Source organism: Solenopsis invicta, chromosome 6, assembly GCF_016802725.1.
Source record: "Solenopsis invicta isolate M01_SB chromosome 6, UNIL_Sinv_3.0, whole genome shotgun sequence".
NCBI classification, from domain to species: Eukaryota; Metazoa; Arthropoda; class Insecta; order Hymenoptera; family Formicidae; genus Solenopsis; species Solenopsis invicta.
Window position 1 is genome coordinate 24584772 of NC_052669.1, and position 25363 is coordinate 24610134.

The following is a 25363-nucleotide window of genomic DNA, read 5'->3' on the forward strand; positions in this document are numbered from 1 at the left end:
CGGATTGCATCGCGTGCGATACGAAACGGGAGCACGCTGCGAATTCGATACCGAAACGCTAATGAAAAGAAAAGCTGGGATACGGATCGCCGTCGCGATTGGATTCGGGCTGGTTGCGTACGTGGAAAACAACGGGAACAGGCAATGGAGGCGTGTATTTCTAACAAGCGCAGCTAGCGTCGAGCAGTGGACCGCAGCAGCGATGGGTACATACGCAGCAGCCTGCGCAGAAAAAAGACGGCAAAAGACGGGCTTCGCGTGCCGCAGATATTTTAGCGCGTTGTAACAACAATGCACGAAACACCTATAATTACAATCAGGCGAAACATGTGTAAACGCAACGTAAGCCAGTGCCTCGCGGATTCCGCTTGTTTATAGCGTATTGACGCATAAACCGCACACACCAGCTCGGTTTATGAATCCCACATCTAGCTAGCGAGAGCACGATCGTCGCTAATGGATACGCCGTGTAATATTTATCTGATAATTACCAGAGACATCCGATAATTCAGCCCGGCCGCGTTAAACACTATCGGCGCCCCGGTCGCTGATTCCCTGATTTTAGTTAACATGATTATCACTAATGGATATGCGGCATAACACTTAGGTGCTAATTAATAGACACGTTTCATTAGACCCCTTCGCATTGGAAAGTACAGTTACGCGTATGATCGATTCACTCTCTCGCGCGCGCACTCTCTCTCTCTCTCTCTCTCTCTCCCCCCCCTCCCTCTCCCTCTTTCTATTCTCTTTACCATTCGCTAATCCCAGAACAGTCACCTGGGATGTTTTTTTACTCTGACGTTGGAAAAATGAAGCTCACGTCACGGCAATTTTTTTACTGATTCACAATCCATATCTACCTTTCATTTGAAGATTCCGAAATCCAATTTGTATACAAACACAAGAGTTATGATTTATGTATTCATACCAGTCTGTTAAAACTATTCTTTACGAATCTTTAAATATACAATTCTAACTCGTAATATAAAAGTATTTTATTAAATAACTTTTTCATTTTTTTTTAGAAATAATAAATTGTTATAACAAGTTACTTAAAATATCTCTTTCGCTTGTTTAACATTTTCTTGGTTTCTCCTTAATTTTTTTTACAGAAAATATTAATTAAATCTTTATAAATAATAACTTTAAATAATATATTACAGAACAATCAATACAGTTAATAACAATGACTTTAACTAGAGTATAAAAATTACCCTAGGTGATTGCGCGATTTACTCAAAAAAAGAAGCTATTATCAAATTAAGGATCGCAAATTATAAACAGAATATTTCTTCTCCTATGTCATATTTTGCATTTTAATCTTCGCGATTTTGCAATTAAAACAGTATTCGCAATTTCTTCTTCCTTAATCTTTTTTACTCTCACTGAGTTTCAGAACTTCCTGTTTTTCTTCCGGTGTACTCGCGACCGTCATTCGGTAAACCCGCCGAGCTTTTTAAAGCTCTCTTTATTTGTCCGCGTACCACCAAAAATTTATGCAGGCCGCATGGAAGATTCACGCGCCGAGGAAAGTTATGAAGGGACGCGCGGGCGCTAGCTACCGCTGGCTGCTTCTGTTCCGCGTCCAAGAACAGGATTGCGAAGTCTGCTCTCGTGATTTTTTTCTTGCACAGCCGCGCGCGCCGGCTAAATGTATGGATTCCAAAAGAGAGAACGGGGGAGGGCGGGGTGTGCGCGTTTTATATCGTGTTTCAAAAGAGAACCGACGGCGATGCAACGGCGTCGCGGTGCGCGCGATTTCATTTTTTTTTTTTGCGAGGTTGAAAGAGGAGTTGTACCGGAGTTGTGCTCTTTCGCCTTTGAAATTCGGCGCCGACGGCATTTATCGCTGCCAACCTGCCTACGGGTATTGCCGCTGCCGGTTTCCGAAAAGGATGGTCATTGGTAAAGTAACGTCGCCAAGGGGAACTCCGCTCTGCGCGACAAAGCGCCGTTACATGGTCGAATAAATGTCCGTTGAAACACGATGTACAAGCAATTTGCCGTGATGCGCAACGCACATTTTATGAGTTCTTTTTCCTGAGAAAAAAAAATGAGGGAATTTCTCGTGATGTCTGTTATTTCGCACGAGGTACAAATAAGATGTGATGTTTCAGAAAGATGCGTAGATAGATCTTTTGAGTGTCTAATTAAATGGAAGGTTCAATCATTCTGGGATGTTTCTCGTAGCAAATATATTCTTGAAAAATTCCCACGATTAACATACATAAAGCACGTACAATATACCGAGGAATAAAAAGCGAGTACACGGAATATAGAATGTGAAAAATTGAACGCGCAAACATGTTTTAGACGTCGAACTGTGTAATATTTTTCCAAGCGACTTTTCTTTCGAAAAAGTATAAAAATCTCAGGTGTTCTATTCTGTGTGACCCTGTATTCTCCCATATTCCCTATATTCTCCCGTATGCAACTTGCATCGGAACGCAAATAGAACTCAATGTTTTCTTTTAATAACAAGTTTTTTATATAACAATTTTTTGCAACAATTATCTCAGAGTTTTAAAGTCGTTTTAATTTCTTCGATCAGCAAGTTTACGAATACTGCGAGAAAATGATTGCTAAGGGAAATTGGTTTGGTGCATAATAAAATCGGGACATTTTCCGTCCTTTCTGCTACTGATTTTATTCTCGAGGTTTCGCTGACGATCTGTTTTATTCTCGAAGGATCTTTTCGGACCTTGAGAATCCGATCAGCAGAACATATCGTCAAGCAAGTTTTCCAGTCACCAGCTGAGTCCGACGTTAAATCGGGGTCAGCCGATTCCGGAAGCTGTTTTTCCAGGGTTATCGGATCATAATCTGTCCGTCGCATCGACTTTCCTTGTCGGCGATCGCTAAAGAATAGAGAGGAAGGACAGTTTTATTGAACGAGATATATATAGCTCGGAAAAAGGAGAAGGGCGCGCGGATGCGATGTAAACGGGGTGCCGCTCGCGACAGTTGTCGTTTAATCGCCGCTGGGTATAAGGGTATGCTATGCTCGAGCACTGGTGTCATCACCCCCCGGTGTTTTACGACGACGCAGAAAAGGGGTCCGCGGATTTTTGCGAATTGTCAATAACTGCTTTATTTGTTTACTGTCTGACCCTAATCCCATCTGAAAATCAACAGCTTTATACTCAGAGAAGACGGGGGTACGCGCCAATCCGTTAATAATTTTACGACTTGACGATTGCTGAGAACCCCTGAGCCAGATGGCCGTCTGTCACGCGATGCCCGAAGGCGTCCGGCTGATTCCGAGATGATAGATGAATGATCAAGATGTCCGTTAATTACATTGGCGCTGTAATAGACGTATGTCGCACAAGCCAACGTAAACAATATATTTCAGTGATAAAGTACATTGCACAAAATAATCAAAAGCCGCGTATATGCCAGAAAAAATAATCAAAACGTTTATTTCGAAAATAAATTTCGAGATATTTACTCCAGTATTTAAATACATTTATTTTTAACGACTGATTATACATCACGAAATTAAACGTTTATATTTAGTGATGTCTCTCATACTTTTTGTCGCTGAAATTATTTGTTACGTTAATTGTCACATATAATTTTATTGAAATCGAAATGTCGTATTTTATTCGCCTGAATCTCTAAAGAGAGCAAACTTCTCGAATTACACAAGTTTACGTGGATTCCAAAGAGGCATGCAAGAAATATTATATTTGAGTTTTGTTTACCGAGAACTTCATTACTTCGGCATTAACGTCGATCCTCGACAAAAATCATCGTCTCCGAAGTTTGAATCGCCCCGTCGAGAAGCCGAAAGTCTGCACACTGTTTTCCAGCGTTCTACCATTCTCACGCGAAGCCGCGCGGTGCAGATCCGGCTCGACGTCCAAAAAAACATCGCCCGACAGCTCGACGATCTTCGGAGCGTCGATTCCGTCCGACGTTTTGACGCTACAAACAGCCACTCCGACACGCCTCGTTGCCGATAGCTCTCGCACAAAGAAGACGCGAAGTGAATCGGGCAAAAGTGCGCGCCCCGTCCATTCCGATGCGGCGCACCCTCCCGCGCGCGCGAGACGAGGGGATAGATTTCGCGACACGCTACGTTGCCGGCGATCAATCCTCCCCTCGTCTCGCCTCGCCTCGTCCAAAAGTTGCCTAAAAGTCTCGTTCGAGTTTTATTTTATCGTGACCCACAGACTCGGATATCTCGGCTCTTTAGAGCGACTTTCGACAACAAGTCTCATCGTAATAGCCAAACATTCTCCTGGAAAGTGAAGGGAAAATAGCTTTGCCATTCGCCCTTACAAGAAACGTTCGTGAACACAGTCGCGCGCGCGGCTTGCTTTTTGACGGAGTTTGGTAGGTTTGTAGAGCAAACGAAAATGATATTGATTCTCTGCTTTTACCAGCTTCAAGTTAGCAAAGTTGAAACTGCAAGATCCGAGAATGCGTCCGAGAATCATTTTCTTTTTGTAATTTTAAGTCTTATCTTTTAAAGTTGCGAGGTCTTTATAAGCGATTTTTTTTCGGTCTGTATTTATTTCGCTAATTGACCATCATCTTCACTTCTATTTCAAAAAGATAGTTTTATCATTAAATGAGCGAGCCCCGCTCGTTTTCACAGAGTTATCAAATCATCCGGAGAACGTTATTTCTCGAGAACGAAATAATTCGTGCATGTCAACGAAAGGGGCAAGAGATTCTTTTTTTTTTCAGAAAGAGAAAGACACAAGGCATTGTTGCACCAAGAGTCTCTCAGTGCAGCGCAACGGCGTGCTTGAAAAGGGTAAAGCAACCTTTCAGCAAAAGATTCCTTGCCCTTTCGCCGTTAAAGTCTGACGCGAGATGGAGGGAGGAGAGTGCCGCGGAGAGATTTCCATTCGGAGTAAACGGGACTATAAATCAAGCGGCGCGGCGCGCCTAAACCCTTGGAGCGGATGAGAGGAATTAATCAGCGACGTGAGCCCGCGCTAATTGTTTATTATTCCGCGATCGATGGCGATATCATTCTTATCGTCGTGCACCCCGTCGGGCGGACAAACGACCGTGCTATTATTACACGATTGTTAATTACCATAAACGTAATCCTGCGATTTAATTAGCTAATGGATCGCAAACGTATCGTTTAATCTAATTATCTTGTACCAATTTACGGTATTATTTCGCATGTGAAATTCGGGCACCCCGTCCCCTCCCCTCTCTTTCGATTGCAAATGCGCTTTTTGCAGACGCATCTCGAATGTACCGCGGAATGCGGTCGTATTGAAATCCTAATCGTCTCCCCGGTGGGTGCCTTTTGAAACGGTGCTTTTGTTTAATTACATGCCGCTAAATTGCACGTTCTGCGCGTCGCTTTATCGCTTGCACAGTTTATTTTGTTACCTCCTCTTTTCCCTCTCCTCTCCCCCTCGCCGCCGTCGCGCACGCAGTGCATGCTTCTAGCCGGTTATACGGTTATACATTGTATTGTTAACAAAAACATTTAAAATAATTTACACTCGATTTTTCTCCTCTAAAAAGCAGTCGCATAATAGTTGGAATTTTTAAACATTTTTATCTTTTTCACATTTGAATTCTTTAGCTCGCTTGCGGTATCCCGATTTCATATTCCTGGATTTCTTTTTACATCTACATTTTTTTTTTTAAATTCTCGAACATGCCAACGATGTGTGAATTCGACGAGATTGTTTATGACGAAAATGGCTCGTCGAACATGATAGGGTTAACGTCGCTGTCGTCCGTAGCGCAGGTTTACGTGCAGTCTTCGGTCCCTTGTTTACCGCTCCTAAGGATTCCACCCCGTTCTGACGGCTCTGGAGTAAATCAAGTTTCATCCTGTTGAGAGGTTTCAAACCCCGCCATGTTTCCCCATGAGCCCTTCGTGGATTCGCGGCGTCGTTACGTACACGACGTTTATTTGCCCGGCTTTTAAACGGACCCACCGTCGCGCTCGCGCTCTCGGAACGCGGTAACTCCTAAATCAATTCCGTCGTAAATATCCCGAAAGCTCGAAGTGCCGCGCGCTTTTTATCGATCCGACCGCCAATCGCAATTATCAGACATCAAAATGGTACGCGGCGCAAATTGAAACATTCTTCGGTGTCACTGAACCCGAAGCCTGGAATCATGTGAAATAGAGCATTTTAAATGCAACAAATAAAAAAAAAATTTATCTATTCCATTTTATAAAATGTATTTGATTCCAAGTGACAAAAGACGCGCTTCACTTTATCGAAACTTGCGAATCTCTAAATAACAGAAAACTTAAAATACTCGATCCGTATAAGTGTAAAAATGACTTATCGATTTTAAATTCAATGAAGAAAGATATAGCTGGTTCTCCAATGCAAACGAGTATCAGGCAGGACAAACTCGACGGAGCGAGAGTGCAATAGAGACGATGAAACAAAGAGATGGGAAATAAAGAGCGGATGGAAAACAAAAACGAGACAAACTCTCGCATCGAGATGAAAGAGAAAGAGAGAGAGAGTAGACCGTTTACGTGCCTCATCGCCGGCCAAAGGAGAAATAGCGGAAAAATAGAACGCCAGTGCGTAGTACGTCGCGCTATAGCAAACACCGGTGTCGCGGGTAAATGGAAAAACGTTGTACGCGGCGGAGCGAAATGCCGACGCTGACGCCGACGTCGACGTCGATGGTATCGCCGGACGACACAGGCCGTCCAAAATCAAACGCGTTTCGAAACGCGATCCGGAAAGCGGAATCGATAGCTGGGACCGATCGCGCGCGCTCTGATAAACGTTTCATAAATATTCAAATGTTTATACGCGCGTGCACCGGGTGGACAGAGGCGCGTTTAGCGGACGCGAGGCTGTCGCGACGCCTCGCGTCGCGTCGCGTCCTGCCCGCGTTGCCCGTGACCGAGGGACAGATACGACGATAATGAAGATAAACGAGGAGCGAAGTTCCTCGTGGGAATAGCAGATCGCGCCCGATACCGCTAGCCAGCTCGACCAGAGAGCAAATCGGATGTGCGATGGCGTAGTGCAGTCGCAGCCGTGAAATTACCACCTTTAACCAAATCTAGTTCGACCGAGATTCCGTCGGAGTCTAGAGTTCGCTGACTCGAGCATGTGCCTCGACATCGATATCCGACAAGGTTTATCAGCCAGAAAATAATCTATCTTATTATTTTCTGGATGAAGAGATTCTTTATCTTATCTTTAGATTATTAGAATGTATATTTTCCTATTCCCTTTAGCTTGGGTAAAAGAAATGTTGTCTTTTTCAAATTATTATTACAAGTAACAATAGATTACGCAGATCAGAAAATAGGAGTAAAAATTGCCCCAAAAACTACAAGTGGTTCGAACTTTTACAAAGAACCTTGTCAGAGTCATGACGCAAGTATATTATATATTCCCTCTCTCCGAATTTTTTGATTTTTATTTGCGTATTAAATTCAAATCAAAAGAGAAATCTATTTTTTAAATTGATTTAATTATTTAAAGGACTCTTTCTAAGAAAAGGTTTGCAAATAAAAATATGAATATATTATTTCCTATCCTAAATCTTATTACAGCGATATGATTTTAAAATTATCCCGATAAAATGATATATAATTTGATCTTTCAACTAAATAAATTAAAAATGAAAATTTCTTTATCTATATAATAAGATACGTTTACATGTAATTTCTCTTACCTTTATCTAGATAATTTTAAATTATTTAAGCGCAACGCTGCTTATCCAAGATGCATTGTAGAAATTTAGAAGACAAGGAAGCTTTTAAGTGATAGATATCATTGAATTTATTACAGTTTGTTTATTTTTAATAATCTAAAATGAGGAAATAGGAGAAGTGCGATGACATGTCATAATCGAATAAAGTGGAAGACGGCACGGCGGTGGTTGAACCATTTTCAGAAGTTTCGGAATTTCTAGAGCTCGGAAGAAGGAATTGATGTCGGCATGCGCGCACCCTCTTTTAACAGAGTCGCAATCAAAGTCGTTCGATAAATCAAACTCAGTGAAGTTTTAATTGATCGCGGCTTGATCGGGAGACGCGGCGAGGTATAGGTGATGTCCTTCTCTCTCTCTTTCTCTCTCCCTCTCTCTTTCTTTCTCGATTCCTCGATGCGCGGAAGCCTCTTCTTCTTGCGACGCGGCGTAGACATCCAAAAAGTAGGCGAGTTATAGACTAACTTCGTAGTAAACTCATTCAATCAAAGTTACCGCGAGAAAGTCTGCGCGAAGAACGTCGCGGAGGAGCGACGGACGAATGTTTTAATTCGCGATTAAGTTCTTAAATCTTTTCGACTTTGATCCCCGTTCGCATATCAAGTGCATACGGAAATACATATCGAGTATTCCAGAATTCACGATTAGCATGCAACGCTGGAGTATGAATGCAGCGTGTTCGATTGGACGTATCGGAGATGTCTCTCAGCTCGAGTGGTTTCTCACGTCCATAAATTAACCATGGAAACCGCGAAGAACAACTTCCCAATGGAGTCCTCCTCGCCAAGTCGCGTATTCGATATGGCCGAATGGGGTCGTGCCATTGTTACTTCTCGATTCAGTTCCCTTCCGTTGTATCGCTTACATTAGCCGGCTGCGAATTCGGCAGGTACGGTGGTCGGTCGGCCCTATCGATATTCAGTTGCCAGGCCGGTTGCCTTTAATGGTTATACTGAATATTGATTACCAATTAGCGGCATAATCACCGTGAATTCTAATTGTTAATGAGGTCTGGGACCGCAGCGTGCGAACGCTCGCGCGACGGCGCGGGGGGAAAGGGGACGATAACACTCGACTGGATAATGTCCGGTTGGATTAACAACCGCTTCCTTGTTTTTAGCTTCCTGCGATGCGCGCGACCGGCGCGCGTCGTCACGGGATGCACGCTAAATTATTTAGGGTCCTGCGTGCGCGCTTCCGTTCGGATGCGGCTGTGCCATTAATTACTGCTGCCGGATTAACCCCTTAAGGACGTACGTCGCGAATCCGTTGAAATCCTCCGGAGGTCACCCCCTTCCCCCCCCCCCCCCATTCAATTGATCCAACCGAGAGATACATTATTACCACGCAATCACCATATGAAATATCGATGCTAGTTAATTACCGTATTACATTCAAATTAATTTTTCGGCAATTTGTTGTCGCGAACAAATCGACCTTTATGAGGATTTAATTAACTACATGGTTAATTAATTCGCGGTGATTGATCGGTGCGTCGCTCTTTCATTGAATGACTCAAAAAATACCGAATATTTTTCGGATCTTTTCATCTCCAAAATCTAAAATTCTGATATTTTCTGTGTCTAAACTGTCGTACACAAGCACCCCAAAAACTTTAGAATCTTACAATTTCTAATCACATCACTCCACCGATAAAACCAAACTTTTAAAATACTTGGAGCCATGCATCGTCAGTCGTCCGAAGAAATTTAAATGTTAAATGCCCATTCGAAAACATTCGGTTTGCCAAGTCACGGGGAGATGAATAGATCGTTTTACATCATCGTGCATCAGTCTCCTCCGCGGTCCTTGATACGAAAAACGCCTCGCGAATACGAGGGATGGATGATCGATCGACGAAGACGGAAAGTCGTAAGGAAACGGCGGTCGGATGACTCGACTCGACGACGATGGTAATTCGAGAATTTTCATATCGCTAAGTAACCAGCGCGCCATCCGTTTCGGCGTGTAACATAAATAACATTACCGACGAGATGGCCCATGATGAATGTTCATCATGGCGACATGAAATATGTATGAATCGATCTGGTCCATTTTTACGCCCATCGCGATGGCCGCTAGTGGTCCCCAAATTCCTCGGGAATTGATTGTTCTTTTGATTAAACTCGACCGATACCTTATCAAACTTTACTTCCTTATTTTATTATCGCCGCGTGATTTGTTAGTCCATTTACTCGGACATTCCTGATGAAGAATATTCAAGCGAGAAGTTATGACTCGACGGTCAAAATGGAAAAAGTTAAGAAACGAGTACCAGCAATGCGAATGATCTGGCATAATGGCGACCACCGAACGTCCCAGGAAATCGTGAACCCTACGATGGGGTCGGTTTTGAGGGGTCGTTTCGATGGCGCCAGTCTCGGCGAACTCTCCCTTGTTGTGCCCGAAATTCATTTCTCCAGGTTATTTATAAGGGGACGTTGCCGCGACGATGAGTCAGAGGCACGTGAAATACATTTCCCGGCTGCGGAAAATTATGGCCGAGAAGTACGCAATGATCGCAGGATTATTAACGCGAGTCGTACGAAAGTTGAATGGATGGCGTTTAATATTTTAGCGTAATGGCAGTTGCGATATCGTAAAAATACCAAAAAAATCTCATAAATTTGATGTTACCGATTCGCACGTTTGAAAGTATCCCGAATGAATTTGCTGCATTTAACTTCGTCAAAACGCGCCACGTTTTAAGCCGAGCAACATTTAAACGTATTTTGTAGACCATCATTCTATTTACAACTGTCTGCTGGCGATAATCATGAGATTCAGGGAAACCCACGACTAATGTATTCGTGGAAAATGGAAATGGTCTTGGAATTATTTCAATTAGATCACTTGTGATTTCGTTGCTTTTTCCAGTCTGTCTCAATCTTTAGAAAACATCGTTGCACTTATCGTCCCCACCAACCCTCCCTCCCCCTCCCCTCGCGCGTCACGCTCTCAGGCAACCCCCGGAGGCGAAATATCGGTGGCGCGAGTAAGTGCATCGAGATATTGAGATGTGACCCACGTATTCAATATAAGGGCTTTTACCAGCTCACGCTTCCGGGGCAAAAGCAACCCTGCACCCCCGCCCGTCCGCCCTCGGTTTTCATGGTATCCTTTTCACCGCCTGTGGCAAGTCGAGCCCCTTCTTCCAAGCGACCAACGCGCGTTTTCGTACCAACGCGCACTCAATTTACAATGGAATTGCCTCAACAGGCCATTCTGTATAATGCGCCCAATAATGCATCCTATGCAGGGCTTTCGATATGCATAAGGCATCGCGCATTCTGTATACAAGGCGTCCCGAAACCCGTCTACGCCGTTCTCATTCACGAGGATCGCTTTCGTGTATCAACTCAGAATTAACTTATCCTTCTATCTTCACGCTGTTTCTTAATTGTAACACTGAATATTTTTGCAAGTATATTTTCGTCCACCTCAAATTAATATTTTATAAAGCTAAATCAATATCACAAATATAGTTTTATTATATTTTCGAATTTTGATCCTTCTTTATTAATTTAATTAGAGAACTTAGTCGTCGCTTATGATAAAGAGAGAGAGAGAGAGAGAGAAATCGGATTGGAAATTAATTAAACTGATAACCAGTAATAATAGCGATAATTTTAGTATCACCCGATGTATCCCTGGCAATGTAAACGCATATACACGTGTATAATGCATGATAACAAAGGTGTTATCGGACGCAAGTCAGGAGCGCTTTACGACCTCGATATCGAATCGAATCGAATCGAATCGAATCGGATGGAGAAGTAATTTGCACGTAGTAATGGCACAGGTTGTATCAAAGGGAAAGTACAGCATGGCTGCTAAGATGTTGTTCTTGGCTGCGCGACGTCGCTCTTACGATGGATACATCGGGACGATATTGGTCTCGATTGTTACTGTATCGAAGTGATGCTCTCTCGACTGCTGCGCTAAAATGATATTGCTCGATCTCCATAGTCGTCCCTGAATACATTCGACGCGAGTCTCTCTTTCATTGTACGCGCACATCAAATGGCTTTAGATTGAATATTTTAAAGGGGAGAACAGAAAGAGAGTGAGAAAGAGAGACACGGGAAAATGCAGGACCATTAATCTGCATGCGATCGCGCGCATCCGAATCCATCGCCCCGTGATTCACGGATGAATCACTTGGTCGTATAACAAATAAATATGGATAACAGGCATGTCATCATCGCTAATGAGTCGTTCGCGGGGAGTAGGCGATTGCATTTGAAATCTATAAATATTTAGCTCTCATATATATATATTTGTGATTTCAGCCCTTGCACTTCCCTCGATATCGAGAATGAAAATGCTTCAAAATTGTTAAATTGCAAAATTGCAATATAAATTGTCCGCGGCGCGTTAAAACACTGTTTAAAATATTTGCAAAATTCTGGCAATTTAAATTTCGCTTTTATTTCGCGCAGCACCGATTTCTGCTCGTGAAAATATATTCTAAGTGTTATAACTCAGTGAACTTGCGAAAGGCACTAAAGCGCGGTCGTACGGACGAGCTGGCATAATAATATGCAGATTAATCGCAGCTCTTCGACGCGTGAGTGTAATTCGTGATGCTCTCGCCTGAGTGACGATATCGTTGACTCATAAACGGCAAGGCGCATCTCGTCTCCGGCGTCGAATGAAAGTTCAGTCGTTCGCATAAATGTTCGTATTCGTCGAGGGCGCGCCGCGCAGACAATAAAAGGGAGAGAAGCGGCGATAAACAACCCACGCGATCAGAGATGCGAAAAGTTTAAGGACGTCCCCTAATGTACGATATATCTTATTACTGTAATGGAACTTGAAGGCGATGCACGACGATCCAGCCGTTCATCAAATGCGTTTGATTAACGACTTATGTAATGGCATTTTGCACTCTTTTGTCTCTCGCACGTTTTCTCGACACCTCTCGTCTCGGAATCACGTAACTATAAGAGATGAGAGCGAATCGAATGTCTCCTTATTACCGCAACCGTAGAAGAATTTAAAGCCGCCATTTCCGCAGGACGGAGAGCGGTACGGAAAACTTTCGACGTATGCTCACGTTAATTAAATTTCGCTCTTCCCATCTTACCGACGAGCGCAACTCGATCCCCGGTCGTCTCGTAAAAACGCGAAGCCGCTCGCGTTTCTTCCTATCTTTTCCCGGTTTTCTCTTCTCTACGTTGATTGTAATTAAACATAATTACTGGCACGAGCCGTGCTCCATTTCGTTCGTGACAGAGACGCGATACGATGTGACGAGCCACGAGGGAGTGTTTCTAAAACATACGCGGGGACCGTAAAAATAAGACTGTAAATAAGAGATGGGGAAGCGTGAAAAATGATGCGAGATTGCGAGGGCGAGACTCGTGAAAATATTAAAAATACAGAACCCGGGAATCAACACAAATGCATTCGCCAGTTTCAACAGCCTGTATCCAATTGATTATCGGATTGCCGAGTAAATTGCCGAGTTTTTCGTTGCACATCGTACACCGAGGTATCAGCTATATGAGAGTTAAAGTAATTATTATTCTTTTCGTTACGTTACATCAGCGTGTGCGGTGATAAGCGCAGTAATAACTAAAATATAAGCAAGATACATGGTGCATTCATTAAATATTTTGCCGTAGCAAAAACAGCGAACGCGGTTTAAACGAATATAACCGGTAACATAACGCCGCGCTGATGTATGTCGTGAGATAAAATGCCTCGAAGGTTGAAACGTAGACATGAATTAAGACATGGAACATGACATTAAGATTCATGTCTCGCTTATTTATTGTACGCGTAATTTTAGCGTGAGGGCATAAATCTTTGCCAGAAGCTGGATTTTCGCGGGTCGTCTATAATTTCGTAAAAGGTCTCCGATCCATGGAGATCCTTCGGGATCTGTTCGCGGATACGGCGCTAAGCGTAAAGCGCGAGAACGGTATTGCGTTTATTAAGGAACGCAAGCACACGTCGCTGCAACTTTATCTTCTGATCGCGTGCGATATTTTGAAAGCGCATAATGCGATAAAATAGCGCCAGGAAGAGAAAGAAAGAGACGGAGGAAGAAAGAGAGAGAGAGAGGGGGAAAATAGAAAATATATATCTTAGCGGGCAATTTAATTTAATTTCCATAGTTGACTCGTTTCGATGCTTCGTTAGGTTCTCGATACGCGGCTGTGCTTCATAGAATTCGTTTATCCCCTGTTTAACCTATCGACGATGCGACGCCGCGCGATTGTTTTTATTCGCCAAGCAGAAAATGCGAAAACGAAACATTTACAAATGCGAATATTTGCTCGCATTAATAATACATAATATCCTGCCACGCGCTGAACGAAACGCTCGTTGAACGCTGCTTTCGTTGGCAAAAATTGATTCGCTCGAGCGCGTTATCCGTATGCAAATTTTTCAAACAGTTCATTTGACTGTCCGTCAGAGCTCGCTAATGACGAAGACCTTTTTTCCGTTCAGGAATCAAAAAACTTATCCAAGCGTCTAAAGAAAGCTGGGATAAAGACGTTTTAATCGGTTAGATCTCTTTAAAGGCATCTTTTATAATCCTTTGTGACGGTTGTGAGGTTTCAAGTCAATCAAAAATTAGCGACTTTAGCAAACTAAAGTTTTACGCGACTCAAGTTCTAGAATCACTAGAATGGTTGGTATTATATTTGATTCGATAAAACTCTCTTCTGTCTTTACCAAGACAATCCGACACGCGAAACACGACGTCTCGATTACCCTGCTGGAAATCTTTTTCTATCCGCAGGGCTGTTTTCGCCCCGCGCCTTTCTCCTTTTGTCTGTTACCTCCGACCAATCCCGTCGCTCTACCGGGCTCGCCTCGACGAACCAACTCGCATTAATTGCCGGGAGTCACGACATGTCTCCATTACTCAAGAGCTTCGTTAAAGGGAGGCAAAGGGGATAAGAGAGCGACGCGAGGATAAGGGGCGAGCGAGATAAAGGAGGTCGCAACCATGTTTCACCATTATTTTTCACAAATTGGGCTCGCGTCGCCGTTATCCTTAACGAGAATTGAACTGGCCCCCGTCGTCCATGGAATAAGAAAAAGAGAAGATGGTTTCCTGTTTATCGTCCTCGCGAATTTCGTCCGATTGTTAAATCCTCTTTCGTTATCCCTCAAACGCGAATATCACCTCAACGCGTCGCGTCGTGTCGCGCCGCGTTTATTTTTCATTTCAAGAAATTCAATTTGCATATCGCGCGAGACGTCAATCATCATAGAATATAGAAGCTAAATGGACCGCGCCCTCGCGCACAGCTTCCACTAATTAATCAGAAATTTCCTGCCGGCACCGCCAACCGACCGATGCAACTAATAGACCCTGCTCCGAATCTCCCTACCAATTATCCCACCGTGTACTAATTAGCATATATGACCGCGGTAACAAAGTTTCCCGCCTCCGACAATGCCGTCCACGGCCTTACGGAAACTTATGGCTTCAATAATGCGTAAATCTAACTAACCGAAATCTACCAATTTGCGGTCGACATATAACTCGGCGTTTCAAAGTCTCGCTTGATATACAGGCATTGAATCGACACAGGCACTAGCATTTTCGTTTCTTAAGTTGTAAAAGTGATATTGTGGGCGAGCTTATAAATGAAACAAGCGCGTTTAGTGCCAAATGTATGGTAATTTGAACGCGACTCACAGAAACGCAGGAAAATATGAAATGCAAAATTATTCTATTAACTTCGGCAAAGTCGAAGGAACTTGAAAGATCGAGCGTATTAGAATGGAGACGGCGGAAAAATTACCGGTACCAAGGTACGCCTCCTACGCGTACGAAACTTTAGCAGTTTATTGTAGCCGAGTGCCGACATAGTTCTCTACCGGCAGTGCGGGAGTTTCAAGCAATGGAACGAAATAATCGCGTTTTTACGATACTCGCGCCGAGTTTTACGAGAATCGGAAGCGTCGGCGACGCTTTTGTGCGGTAAAACTTGTTCGAATGCCACACGCGTCATAAAATCGACAAAGTCGGCGGGTAGCGCGGGTTTTATCATACTACCCGGCATACTTTCTGCGTCTAACGCGAACTCCATTTCTCTACATTCCGGAGCGAGTCTCTCGCGGGCGTTCGAATAAATGACATGCATGAATGCCGTGAAATATCGTGAGCGTTGAATTAAATCTCATTAAAATGTTTTGTTCTCGTTACAATGCATTGTTGCGGTATAATAATTATTGTTATAACGTAATAATTATATCAAATTAAGAAAATGGCTGCCTTATCATTATACAATAATTTAATGCAAAGTTTAAAAAAAAAACAAGTATCCAAATCTACGAAAATATTGCGCAGCATTGTAAACAGCTTGGTGACTTTCGGTTTTCCGCGACGAGTTCTTTCTTTTTTACCCTCATCTCCCAGGCGACGCGACGCTCGACAGAAAGAGGAGGAGCCGGTACGGCGGGAAGGGTGACTCATAATACCCGTCAGTAGATCGGACTCTACATCCGGCTAATTAAGCATTGATAACTAACGAGGTTCCTTTGTGCCGCGACCGCTGCGGGAGATGAAAGTCCTCGGAAAATTTCAACCGACACGTCGGATTAAATGCTTTAGCGCGCGTGCTCGTCGAACCCGCTTGCAACTCGATGTGAACTACGACTTTAATCCTCGTTGACGCGAATTGCTCGAGGCATGCTCCCGTTGGCGGAGGAAGGGGGTGAATTTTTTTTCTTTCTGCCGCGCGAAAGAAAGGTTCCCGCGTAAGAGCCCAACGTCAGAAGAGCAGAATCGATCGCTCGTTTCCTGCTTTATCATGCGGGGACAATGGTTAATTTAACGACCTCCTATGTACAAGCAGGTCCTTTTGAGCGCGGCGGGCGATTGTTTGATTTTGTCAAAGGTACGCGATCGAGGTCGCGCATACAGGATATAATGCCGCGAGCGTTTTCCCTTCTTTTGCCACGCGACCATTAATTGGTGGCACCGATTAGCAATGTGATGATTGTATCGAACGGATTGTAAAATTATATTTCGCTTTCCTGTTGCAGTTTTACCAGCTCCTGGAAGCCAGTCAAGTAGCCAATACCACCCTCACGTACCGCCACGTGACCGTGTTTGCGCCCACTAATCGAGCGTTCCAGAAGTACAATGGCAGCACGAAAAACTTGGTTTTGTATCATATGTGTGAGTACACGTCACATTTATATTTGGCAATCTAAAATAGCTTTAAGTAGACTTAAGCATCATCAGCTACTTCGTTCGAGTGATTTACAAGAATATAAGATGGCGACTGCCAACAAATTATATTCCTTAACGGGTATTTTAGGGTCATTAGTGATCTCACATCAGCTAATATAATTTTAATCTTTCTCCAAGATCGGCCTTACGTTTGTTCAGCTGTTCCTTTATTTTTTTTTTCGACAAAACATTTCTATCCTTTTAACTTTTTTAAAGTTATCTAAACACAAAAAAATTATTACAAATAAAATTCAATTTATTTGATTTGACGATGTATGTAATAAAAAAAAGACTATGCCAGTCAAGGGTTTAATAATTATAATTATAAAACTTGCCATTGAATGAAAAGTTGGAGATATAATCTAGTGGCGTATTTCGTGAGTTTTTATTATAGTAATACGTAATAGAGAAAAGAATTATCGTGACGCGATTTTTGAATCCCCGCGCAGAAGCTACGAATTTGCAAAATCAACAATCGAGAAAATTTCGTTGTCTCCACTATTGCATCATGCTGCATTCCTCGGGATAGGCCGCGTCGGAGCGACGCGGGAAAATTCTCTCGACACGGCCGTTGAAACTCAATTTCTACGGTTTGGCGGAGACCACTCCCGTCTCCTCTCGCATCTACATTATTTCCTTTCTTCGTCCGGTTTTCGCGCGTTTTCCGGAGTGCATTAGCTCCGCCGAGCCGAGTTTCGGTATTTCGCCCTTTGATCTCGACAAGCGGACCAGCGTGCATGCATCCGTAATGCATCCGTCGAGCTGCAAAGCCGCACCGGATCGGAAGTCGCATTCAATATATGTATACGGTAGACGCTTACGCGCTTTCGTAATTCAGAGCTTCTTCGATGGCCGCGAATATAATGGAGAGCAGTGGCCGGCAATCCGTTATCGACGCATCCGCATTTACGACCGTTCGATGTCCGTTGGGCATTCATCGATATAGATCCTGATAGAAAGGGAGCCGCGAGGGGAGAGATGGGCGTTATTGCGATTGAGCGTAGCTGACTAATATCGCGCGGCGTCAGCGAGCCAACGCGTCAGAATCCGTTCACGTTAATGCATCCTGTTGCACTTTATCCGCCAGACGGAAATCGAAGCGAATTCGTGCGCGCGCTCCACTCGCATCCTCGCGAAATTGTTCCCGTTTCAGGGGAAAATTCGAGAGAAATCCCCTTTTTAACATTCGCATATTATTTCGTCGACGAGAAACTAGATGCATGGTTTCGTGAATTTCTCAAGTTGATAAGACGGCAATTTCTCTCGAGACGCCGTATAAAGAATGCATAAAGCTAAAAAGAAAAAAAAACTTAACAGTAAAAACACATATTTTCACCACCATTTCATTTTACTTTCATCAGAGTTTTCAAGAGGGCTTAGATTTTAACAAGCGCCCCACTTTAAGTTGGAAAAAATAGGCAGAGCCACCGCCGCCGCTCGACGAGCGTTATATCTTTATCCCGCCCGGTCGCGTAGTGAGAGACGTATCGCGAGATCGTCTTTAATCAATGGGGACGCGGCAAACAACCTGCTCAATCAAAATCCTTATTATCCTTAGCGGGTTATGGTAAACGCGACGACGGGCCTCGTTAGGCGCACCCTCGTTCGCCTCGCTTCACCTCGCCTCGCGTCGTCTTCGCGTCCGCGTCCTCGTGTTTGCTATGTCGCGCGGTGTGTAATTTCGACGTGCAATGTTTGCGCTGCCGCAGGACGGGATGGCACGGCGGCAGCGCTTACACGGATAGTCGCATCGGCGCCGCGCCGTGGCACGGCGCCATCGATCTTGACGAAGACCCCGAAGGCAAACACATCCCACGTATACTGCGACGTGCACCACCATGTGCCCCAAGTGCTTACGTTAAACCCGACGATAAGAAAGGGCCGCGCCTTCGGCCGCAACCGGCCACGCCGGGAAATAATTAATCCGATTTGCGCGGCTAAGTCGCGCGCGAGCGCGCGCGAACCCTCACCCTGGAAAACGAGCGTTTCATAGTGCACGATGGGGTAGCGATATTACGCGAGCTTTGCGGCGAACCTGCCGAGTGACGATAGTTATCGCGCACCCCTCGATAAAATAAGATACGTGCACGGTGACCATATTTTCTTCGAGAAAATAAAGGACACGAATCTGAAAATGTTACAATTTCCTCGCTACACGTTTCCATATCACTGACTGAACAACTAAATTTATCAATTGTTTTCGTAAAAATTTATTCATTAGTACAACATTGGAATTCTCATTGAAAAGAATTTCACGTAAAATAAAAGACAAATAAAAGGCAACAAGTTAAAATAAAAAATAAAATTGAGTTTTGAGAAAAAAATCTAAGAGACAACTGTCCTTTAAAATAAAAGACGTATGGTCTACCGTAGGGGTAGATTGTGGAAAATCGTAAAGTTTAAGAGAATAAGTGCATCCTATTAGAAATCATTGACTGAATTCGCTTTTATTCGTCAACAGAATTATTCCGCGTAATATTGCAACAATTGTAGAAATTATAATTGCACAATCTATATTGCACAAAATAAAATTTTCTTCAAACGTCACTTCCTGAAAAAAAAAACAATCTAGTTATTTGCCTTAATTTTAGAGAAATTTCGTCTTTTGGGAGAGCCACGTTCGCCAATAAAAGTATGATAACGCCACGATAAAAGTATAATAATGTGCTCTTCCATGGCTGTCAACGACGTATCTCCGCATAACTTATTCTTTAAGTCGGCCTTCCTGTGGGGAACCCCGTCGCAAGTTACCCGACGAATTACCTCGGAGACCACCGTAGAAACCGTTCGAACTAAATAATCAAAGGTCGCAAGGTCGTCGACTCCGTTGACACGAGCCGCCACTGGATCAATGTTATTCGGCCCGAGGCGTTTTTTTCCGCGAAGCTTACGACAACGGCGACGACGACGAGAGGACGAAGGAAGAAGAGAGCGTGGCCGATGACGGGCCGCTACTTTTATTCCTCGTCGACTGTTCGTCGAATCGCTGCGCCTTGTCCTTCCCTTTTTTTTTGTCTACGCCGGAGCGACGTATTGGAGAGCAAACAGCTCGAACGAGATTACCGCGTGCAAAAGACTTTTTACGAGACGCGTCTTGAAAGAGATTGTCAAGAATTACATTATCCTCCCCCTCGTCCCCTGCTCTATCCGCCCACGCCTTGCTCTTTCGCTGCTGTCGCGAGGCGCAGTAAATAAAGGACGTCGCGTCGGCCTGTGAGATGCCCTCGGAGAGCAACGGCGATAGTTATGCTCGCGTTTGACGTTGCAGACTGCATCGATTTGCAACTCAGAATTATTTACCGGCGATAACGAGCGAAAGATAAATAACTTTGTAATCTTTCGTTTCTAAAAACAGCGTTTTTATTATGCATTTTTACAACCGTTCGCTGCTCATTACAAATTTTACTTAAGATTAGAAAGAGTTTCGCACTTTTATAGACATTTGCATTGGCAACTTCTGAGGCGTTTAAGTTTCTGACGTTTTAAATCCCTGCTCTTTAGTTCCCGCACGTTTAGATACTCTTTATGCACTCTTTCGTCGGGGCTTGCGGTAATAAACTTAAGTCAAATCATGGCGAATTGACTTGGGCGCAATTTACTCGGCAGTAACTTCGGACAAACGCGCGATTCGGTTCCCTTTTCTTTCTTCGTGCGAAATTCAGACGAACGGAGAACTCGAGAGGTCGAAACTGTGAAACTCCGTCCCCTTTATTTCCCTCCCAAGTGCCAGGGAAAAGCTCTCTTTATCTCGTCAAGTCGGCGCCCATCTCGCGGCACTTCACCTCGAGCGGCAATGAGAGGACTGACCCCGCGTCCTTCTCTCGCCGTCCCGCGCGAGTCTGCGGCAATTTTGTACATCGCGAAAAGTTTCACAATTAGTCTTGGAACTTTCATAATTCCGCAGCTTAACCCGCCTTGTTTTGTGGCCAAGCGTTACCGCGGTCGGTTTAATTTATCATTTCACTTCTCGCCCGACTATCGTGGACCTCTGCTCGGCTCGGCTCGTCCCGAACGTGCTCTCCTCTCGTCCACATTCGTCTTGAGCAATTTCTCATCCTGAGTCGAATCTCGAGAACGAAGAACGTTTTAATGAGTTCTTATTCTTCAATTAGGTCGGATGGAATTGTTTTGGTACGACACACAATCCGTGCTTTACTTAAACATTTTGGATCCGCCGTTTATAATGAAACTTTCGGATTTTGTACAAGTGTCTTGCGCGAAAGATTCCAAGGTGAAATAAAACATAGAAATAGCTAGAAAATTAGTTCGACTACTAAACTCCCGAATCGCCTTAATTGGTCTTGCCAAAGTTTGGCAGTAGATTCGCAACGACAAATACACGCGAGAGAATACGAGATGGATGCAGTAGACGGGGTATATGGACACGACTGCAGGAACAACAGCCAAGCAACCGCTAGGCATTATCCTATTAAATACGTGGACGGCCAAGCAAAGAGTTAAGGGGTGCGGGTCAGCCGCAGTCGCGGCTCGCGGTCGTGCCGACGCGGCGCGGAGCATTCGCCCGCCGTCGTAAAGTTACATTGTGGTGAGATAATGCCCTGCAAAACGGCGCACCGGGTGAAGTCGCGCGAGCTTAACAGAGAACGTTCCTACGTACCGCACGTTCGGCGAAGTGATTTCGTTGAATTTCTCGAGATTTCTCCTCTGGTAAAAATTGAAATCTGATCGGAATAAAAAAAAAAAATGAAAACGGAACAAATTTCAAATCGATTTCCGGTACCTTTCAACAGGAGACTTCATCAGAGTTCCACGGTTGTGCATGGTAATTTTTGTAGGATTTTTCTTACTGAAATACGAATTCCATTATCTTCAGAGAGCTTACATTCATCATTTAATATTAATCTGGAAATAGTTATCCTCTCTTTTTTTTACATAAATATGCACACGCGATCATCTAGGATGATTTTTACACTCCAGGTAAAAGTTATTGTTATTAACTGTATATTATTAATTGTTTTCTAGTTTATTAATATCTAAGGACTGTAGACTTTATCAATATTTTTTAAAAAATAAAGCAAAACTAAGAAAATATTAAATAAATAGAAGAAGCACATTATAAGAGCTTATTATAAGAGTATTTCTAAAAAAATGAAGAAATTAATCAACAAAACGTTTTCATTGTAGGTTTTCGTTAGAATTGTATATTTTATGGTATATAAATAGTTATTTAAAAAAAAAACGAAATGTATAATATCCATTTTAATTTAAAATAAAGTTACATTGCCATCATAAAAAGTCATTTAGGTACATTGTATTTATTGTCTTGCAGAATTATTAAAAATCATTAATTTTCATTATATTTATATTATATAAATATAAAAATTTTAGGGTGTAAAAAGTATCTCAGGTAACTATCTTCGAATGAAAAGTGTACGCGGCTCCAAATAATTGAAGATACTCTGAATTTATGCGACTATTCAACATCTCGAGCTAGACGAATCCAAAGATACTCGGTACTTTCATCCGGCTCGTGACACGCGGCGGTGACAATGGCGGGTATTTCGACTGCCGGTAAATTTAGTCGCGGAAAGTTAAAGACTTCGTCGCCTTGGGGACGGAGAAGTCGCGAGAGGAGAGTGAACGAGGAAGACCTGGAGAGAGAGGCAGAGTCGCTTGCGCCGTTGGGCGGATAGGTCAGGGGGAGGCATGACAAAGGAGGACGGCGCGAACTCTGGCTTCTAGGTAACTTAACTGCTCCTTCGGTCTTTGTGCGAAACTTAAAGACGTTGTATAGTCCGGGTAAGGCGATGGCGGCGGACGACAGGGTCCAAATTGTATGTGTGTGCCTACGTATGTGTATGTGTCTGCCGACGACTTTGAGCGAGTCACCCCGCGAGCGGACGAGCGGACGAGCGGGCAAGGGGGTTGGTTACACTGTGCTGTACGTGCCGGCGAACAAGCCGCTCGGGCGTCTGCGACACATCCCGTAGCGCCGTAGCCACGTAGCCACAGGCCAGGAAGAGGGACCCCTCGGCTTCGTTTCCCTCGGCTTCGTTTGTCTTGTCGGAGACTGCAGAATTCGCGAGTGCCGAGGGGTTGAGAGACCTCGCCGTTTCCTCTCGGTGATCGAGTTTATTATTGACCTGTTATTGAATCACGATGGAGTGTCGGTTGTATTAACGGAGGGAGGAGCGTACGTTTTGAGGAGAGAAAGAGAGGGAGAGAGATCCGCTTGATTTCCGAATAGATCCGATAATCACTCTTTGAGGATCACGCAATCAGATTAGCCTAATGAAACACACATCCCGCTCTAATGTATTGCCGTTAATTGAAATCCGCTTTCACAGACTCGCACCCTTAAGTGCCCTCGCGTTAATCTTGCATTTTTAATCCTCATCTTTTGATCCGTTTGTTACGAGAGGTATACGTTAGCAGACACACATCTGGTACTTTATGATAAAAAGCTCCTCATATACATAATTGTGTACATCATTATACTTTTCATATGTATATTATACCACCGCTTTTTCTGCATATTCTCGTTAGAGAAAGAGATTAAAACTGCGACAGATTTCAATGTACACGGGTTCAGCAAAAAGAAAAGGGCCGCTTTGATGTGGCGGTAATCCTACAGATTTTAATCTCGTTTAATTCCACAACGTTTTATCGCGTGTACGCTCGCGGCATAATCGTGCATGCGCCACCAGAAATTCCAATCTGCTCCTCGTGGCGGTGGCCGAGTTTAAACCAATTAAGATAAGGCCGCAGGATGAATCGTCTCATGTAATAATTTTTCAAATGCAAAGATCCGCGTTCTCGCGTCAGGCGAAACGAGGACGCGTTTTCCTCCTTTAGGTAAAACGTGAGGACTGAACTCTCTTCGTCACGATAACAATGAATGAGACGCGAAAAAGTATAGAGCGGGACGTTGCAGGTTGTGTCAGAAAAATCTTAATTATGTCATATAAATGTCAGGACGGTTAAAAACTTGCATTCAGGCGCGATAATGAAACGAGACTTAAATGCAACGAGCCCGCCGTTCGTCGCGTTTACAAATTGTAATTAAAATCTTTCTACGAGAAACGCGCGCGTTTCGTAAACTTCTTCCTAATTGCTTTCGCATCTAATGTCAGGTTGTTACTGCAGAAGCGGCCGCGTATTTTACGTTACTCGTGTAATAAACTAACCAACTGCGGCGCCTTCATGTGCCACAAAGTCCATAGGCACTGCCTGAAGAAAAATTGATCTTCGTTGATAATTTATTGTTTACATATATGAGCGTAATTATTTTTCAGTAAGTTGATCAAACTTGGACGGTAATGCGCTCCGATCTTTCGTAGATATAATCTTATAGCACGCAATAAATTCTAACGGTAGGGGAAGTCGTGGTGTTCTCCTTTTGTACCTTTAATCATGTTATCATGTGAAACTATCTATTAAATATTTGTAAAAGTAGAAATATAGAGTTCGATTTGATTACCAAAAATGCTTCATAATCTACAATTTTAATGTTAAAGAAAACGGTGCTGCTATAAAAAAAAATATTTTTTGTTTGAATATACATAAGAAAAGTAAGCAATTTTTTAAATCTTATTTAATGCATATATGTTTTATCTCACATTTGAAATAATTATATAATAACAAATATTTTATCTTGTAAAAGTAAAATAAAGGTAAAAGTATAAAGTGAAAATAAAGTTTTGAAAAATGCTATAAAAAAATTTTATTTACATTAAGATAAAATGTGTAATGTGATTTAATTATTCTAGTATTCTTTTATTTTAGTTTGTTCAAATTAATTTTCACATATTTTATATAAAACTTTATATAATGTAAAATAACGTTAAAAAAATACAAAAAACTCTCCTCTTTATATTTACTACATTGATATGGATCAGAGATATTGTGACAATACTGAGGAAAAAAATTGTTAACTTGAATAAATTGTTCAACTTGATTAAATTTCTTCAATCCAAGTGTTTATATATTTAAGTTAAATATATTAATAAATATTTAAACTGAAAAAATTTAATTTAATTTACTTGAATTGAACAAATTTAATCAATTTAAACAATTTAGTCAAACTAGCAGTTTCTCGTGTACCTTTGACCAAAATTCAGTTTTTATTTAATGTTAAAAAAATAACAATTTAAATTTACAAAAAATATATCAATATCAATATTTGAAAGAATATTTTAGAATTGTTTTTGCATTTTTAGACACCAAAATGAAACTTGCACAATGAAAAATGTCAAAATTGGTTGGAGGTACACCACCTTTCCCCAGAGCACTACTATTTTTCTGGGCTTGCAGTTGCAACATTAATAAAACTTGAAAAATTACAACGAGACAAAATCGAACAATTTTTTTTTGTAAATTGTTCGGGTAACACGTTCGGCGATGCTTTGTCTACGTGGGAAAAATAGTCGATGTCGCATCCCCGTTCGCGTACCGCGACGACTCGCGCTCGGAACAGCGTAATTATGCTAAAGCTCCTTTTTTCCGTGT

General features: G+C 42.8%; 1 protein-coding gene across 8 annotated transcripts in view; it reads left to right on the forward strand.

Annotated features, from left to right (window-relative positions):
- The window catches only part of LOC105200520 (fasciclin-1), a 248801-nt gene that overhangs the window by 136367 nt on the left and 87071 nt on the right, over nt 1-25363 (forward strand). For all 8 annotated transcript variants that reach the window (XM_039451007.1, XM_039451008.1, XM_026134341.2 and 5 more), the window contains one exon: nt 16705-16840. In XM_039451007.1, the coding sequence (XP_039306941.1) occupies nt 16837-16840 (4 nt within the window). In that variant the 5' untranslated portion in view covers nt 16705-16836. The remainder of the gene's footprint in view (nt 1-16704; nt 16841-25363) is intronic.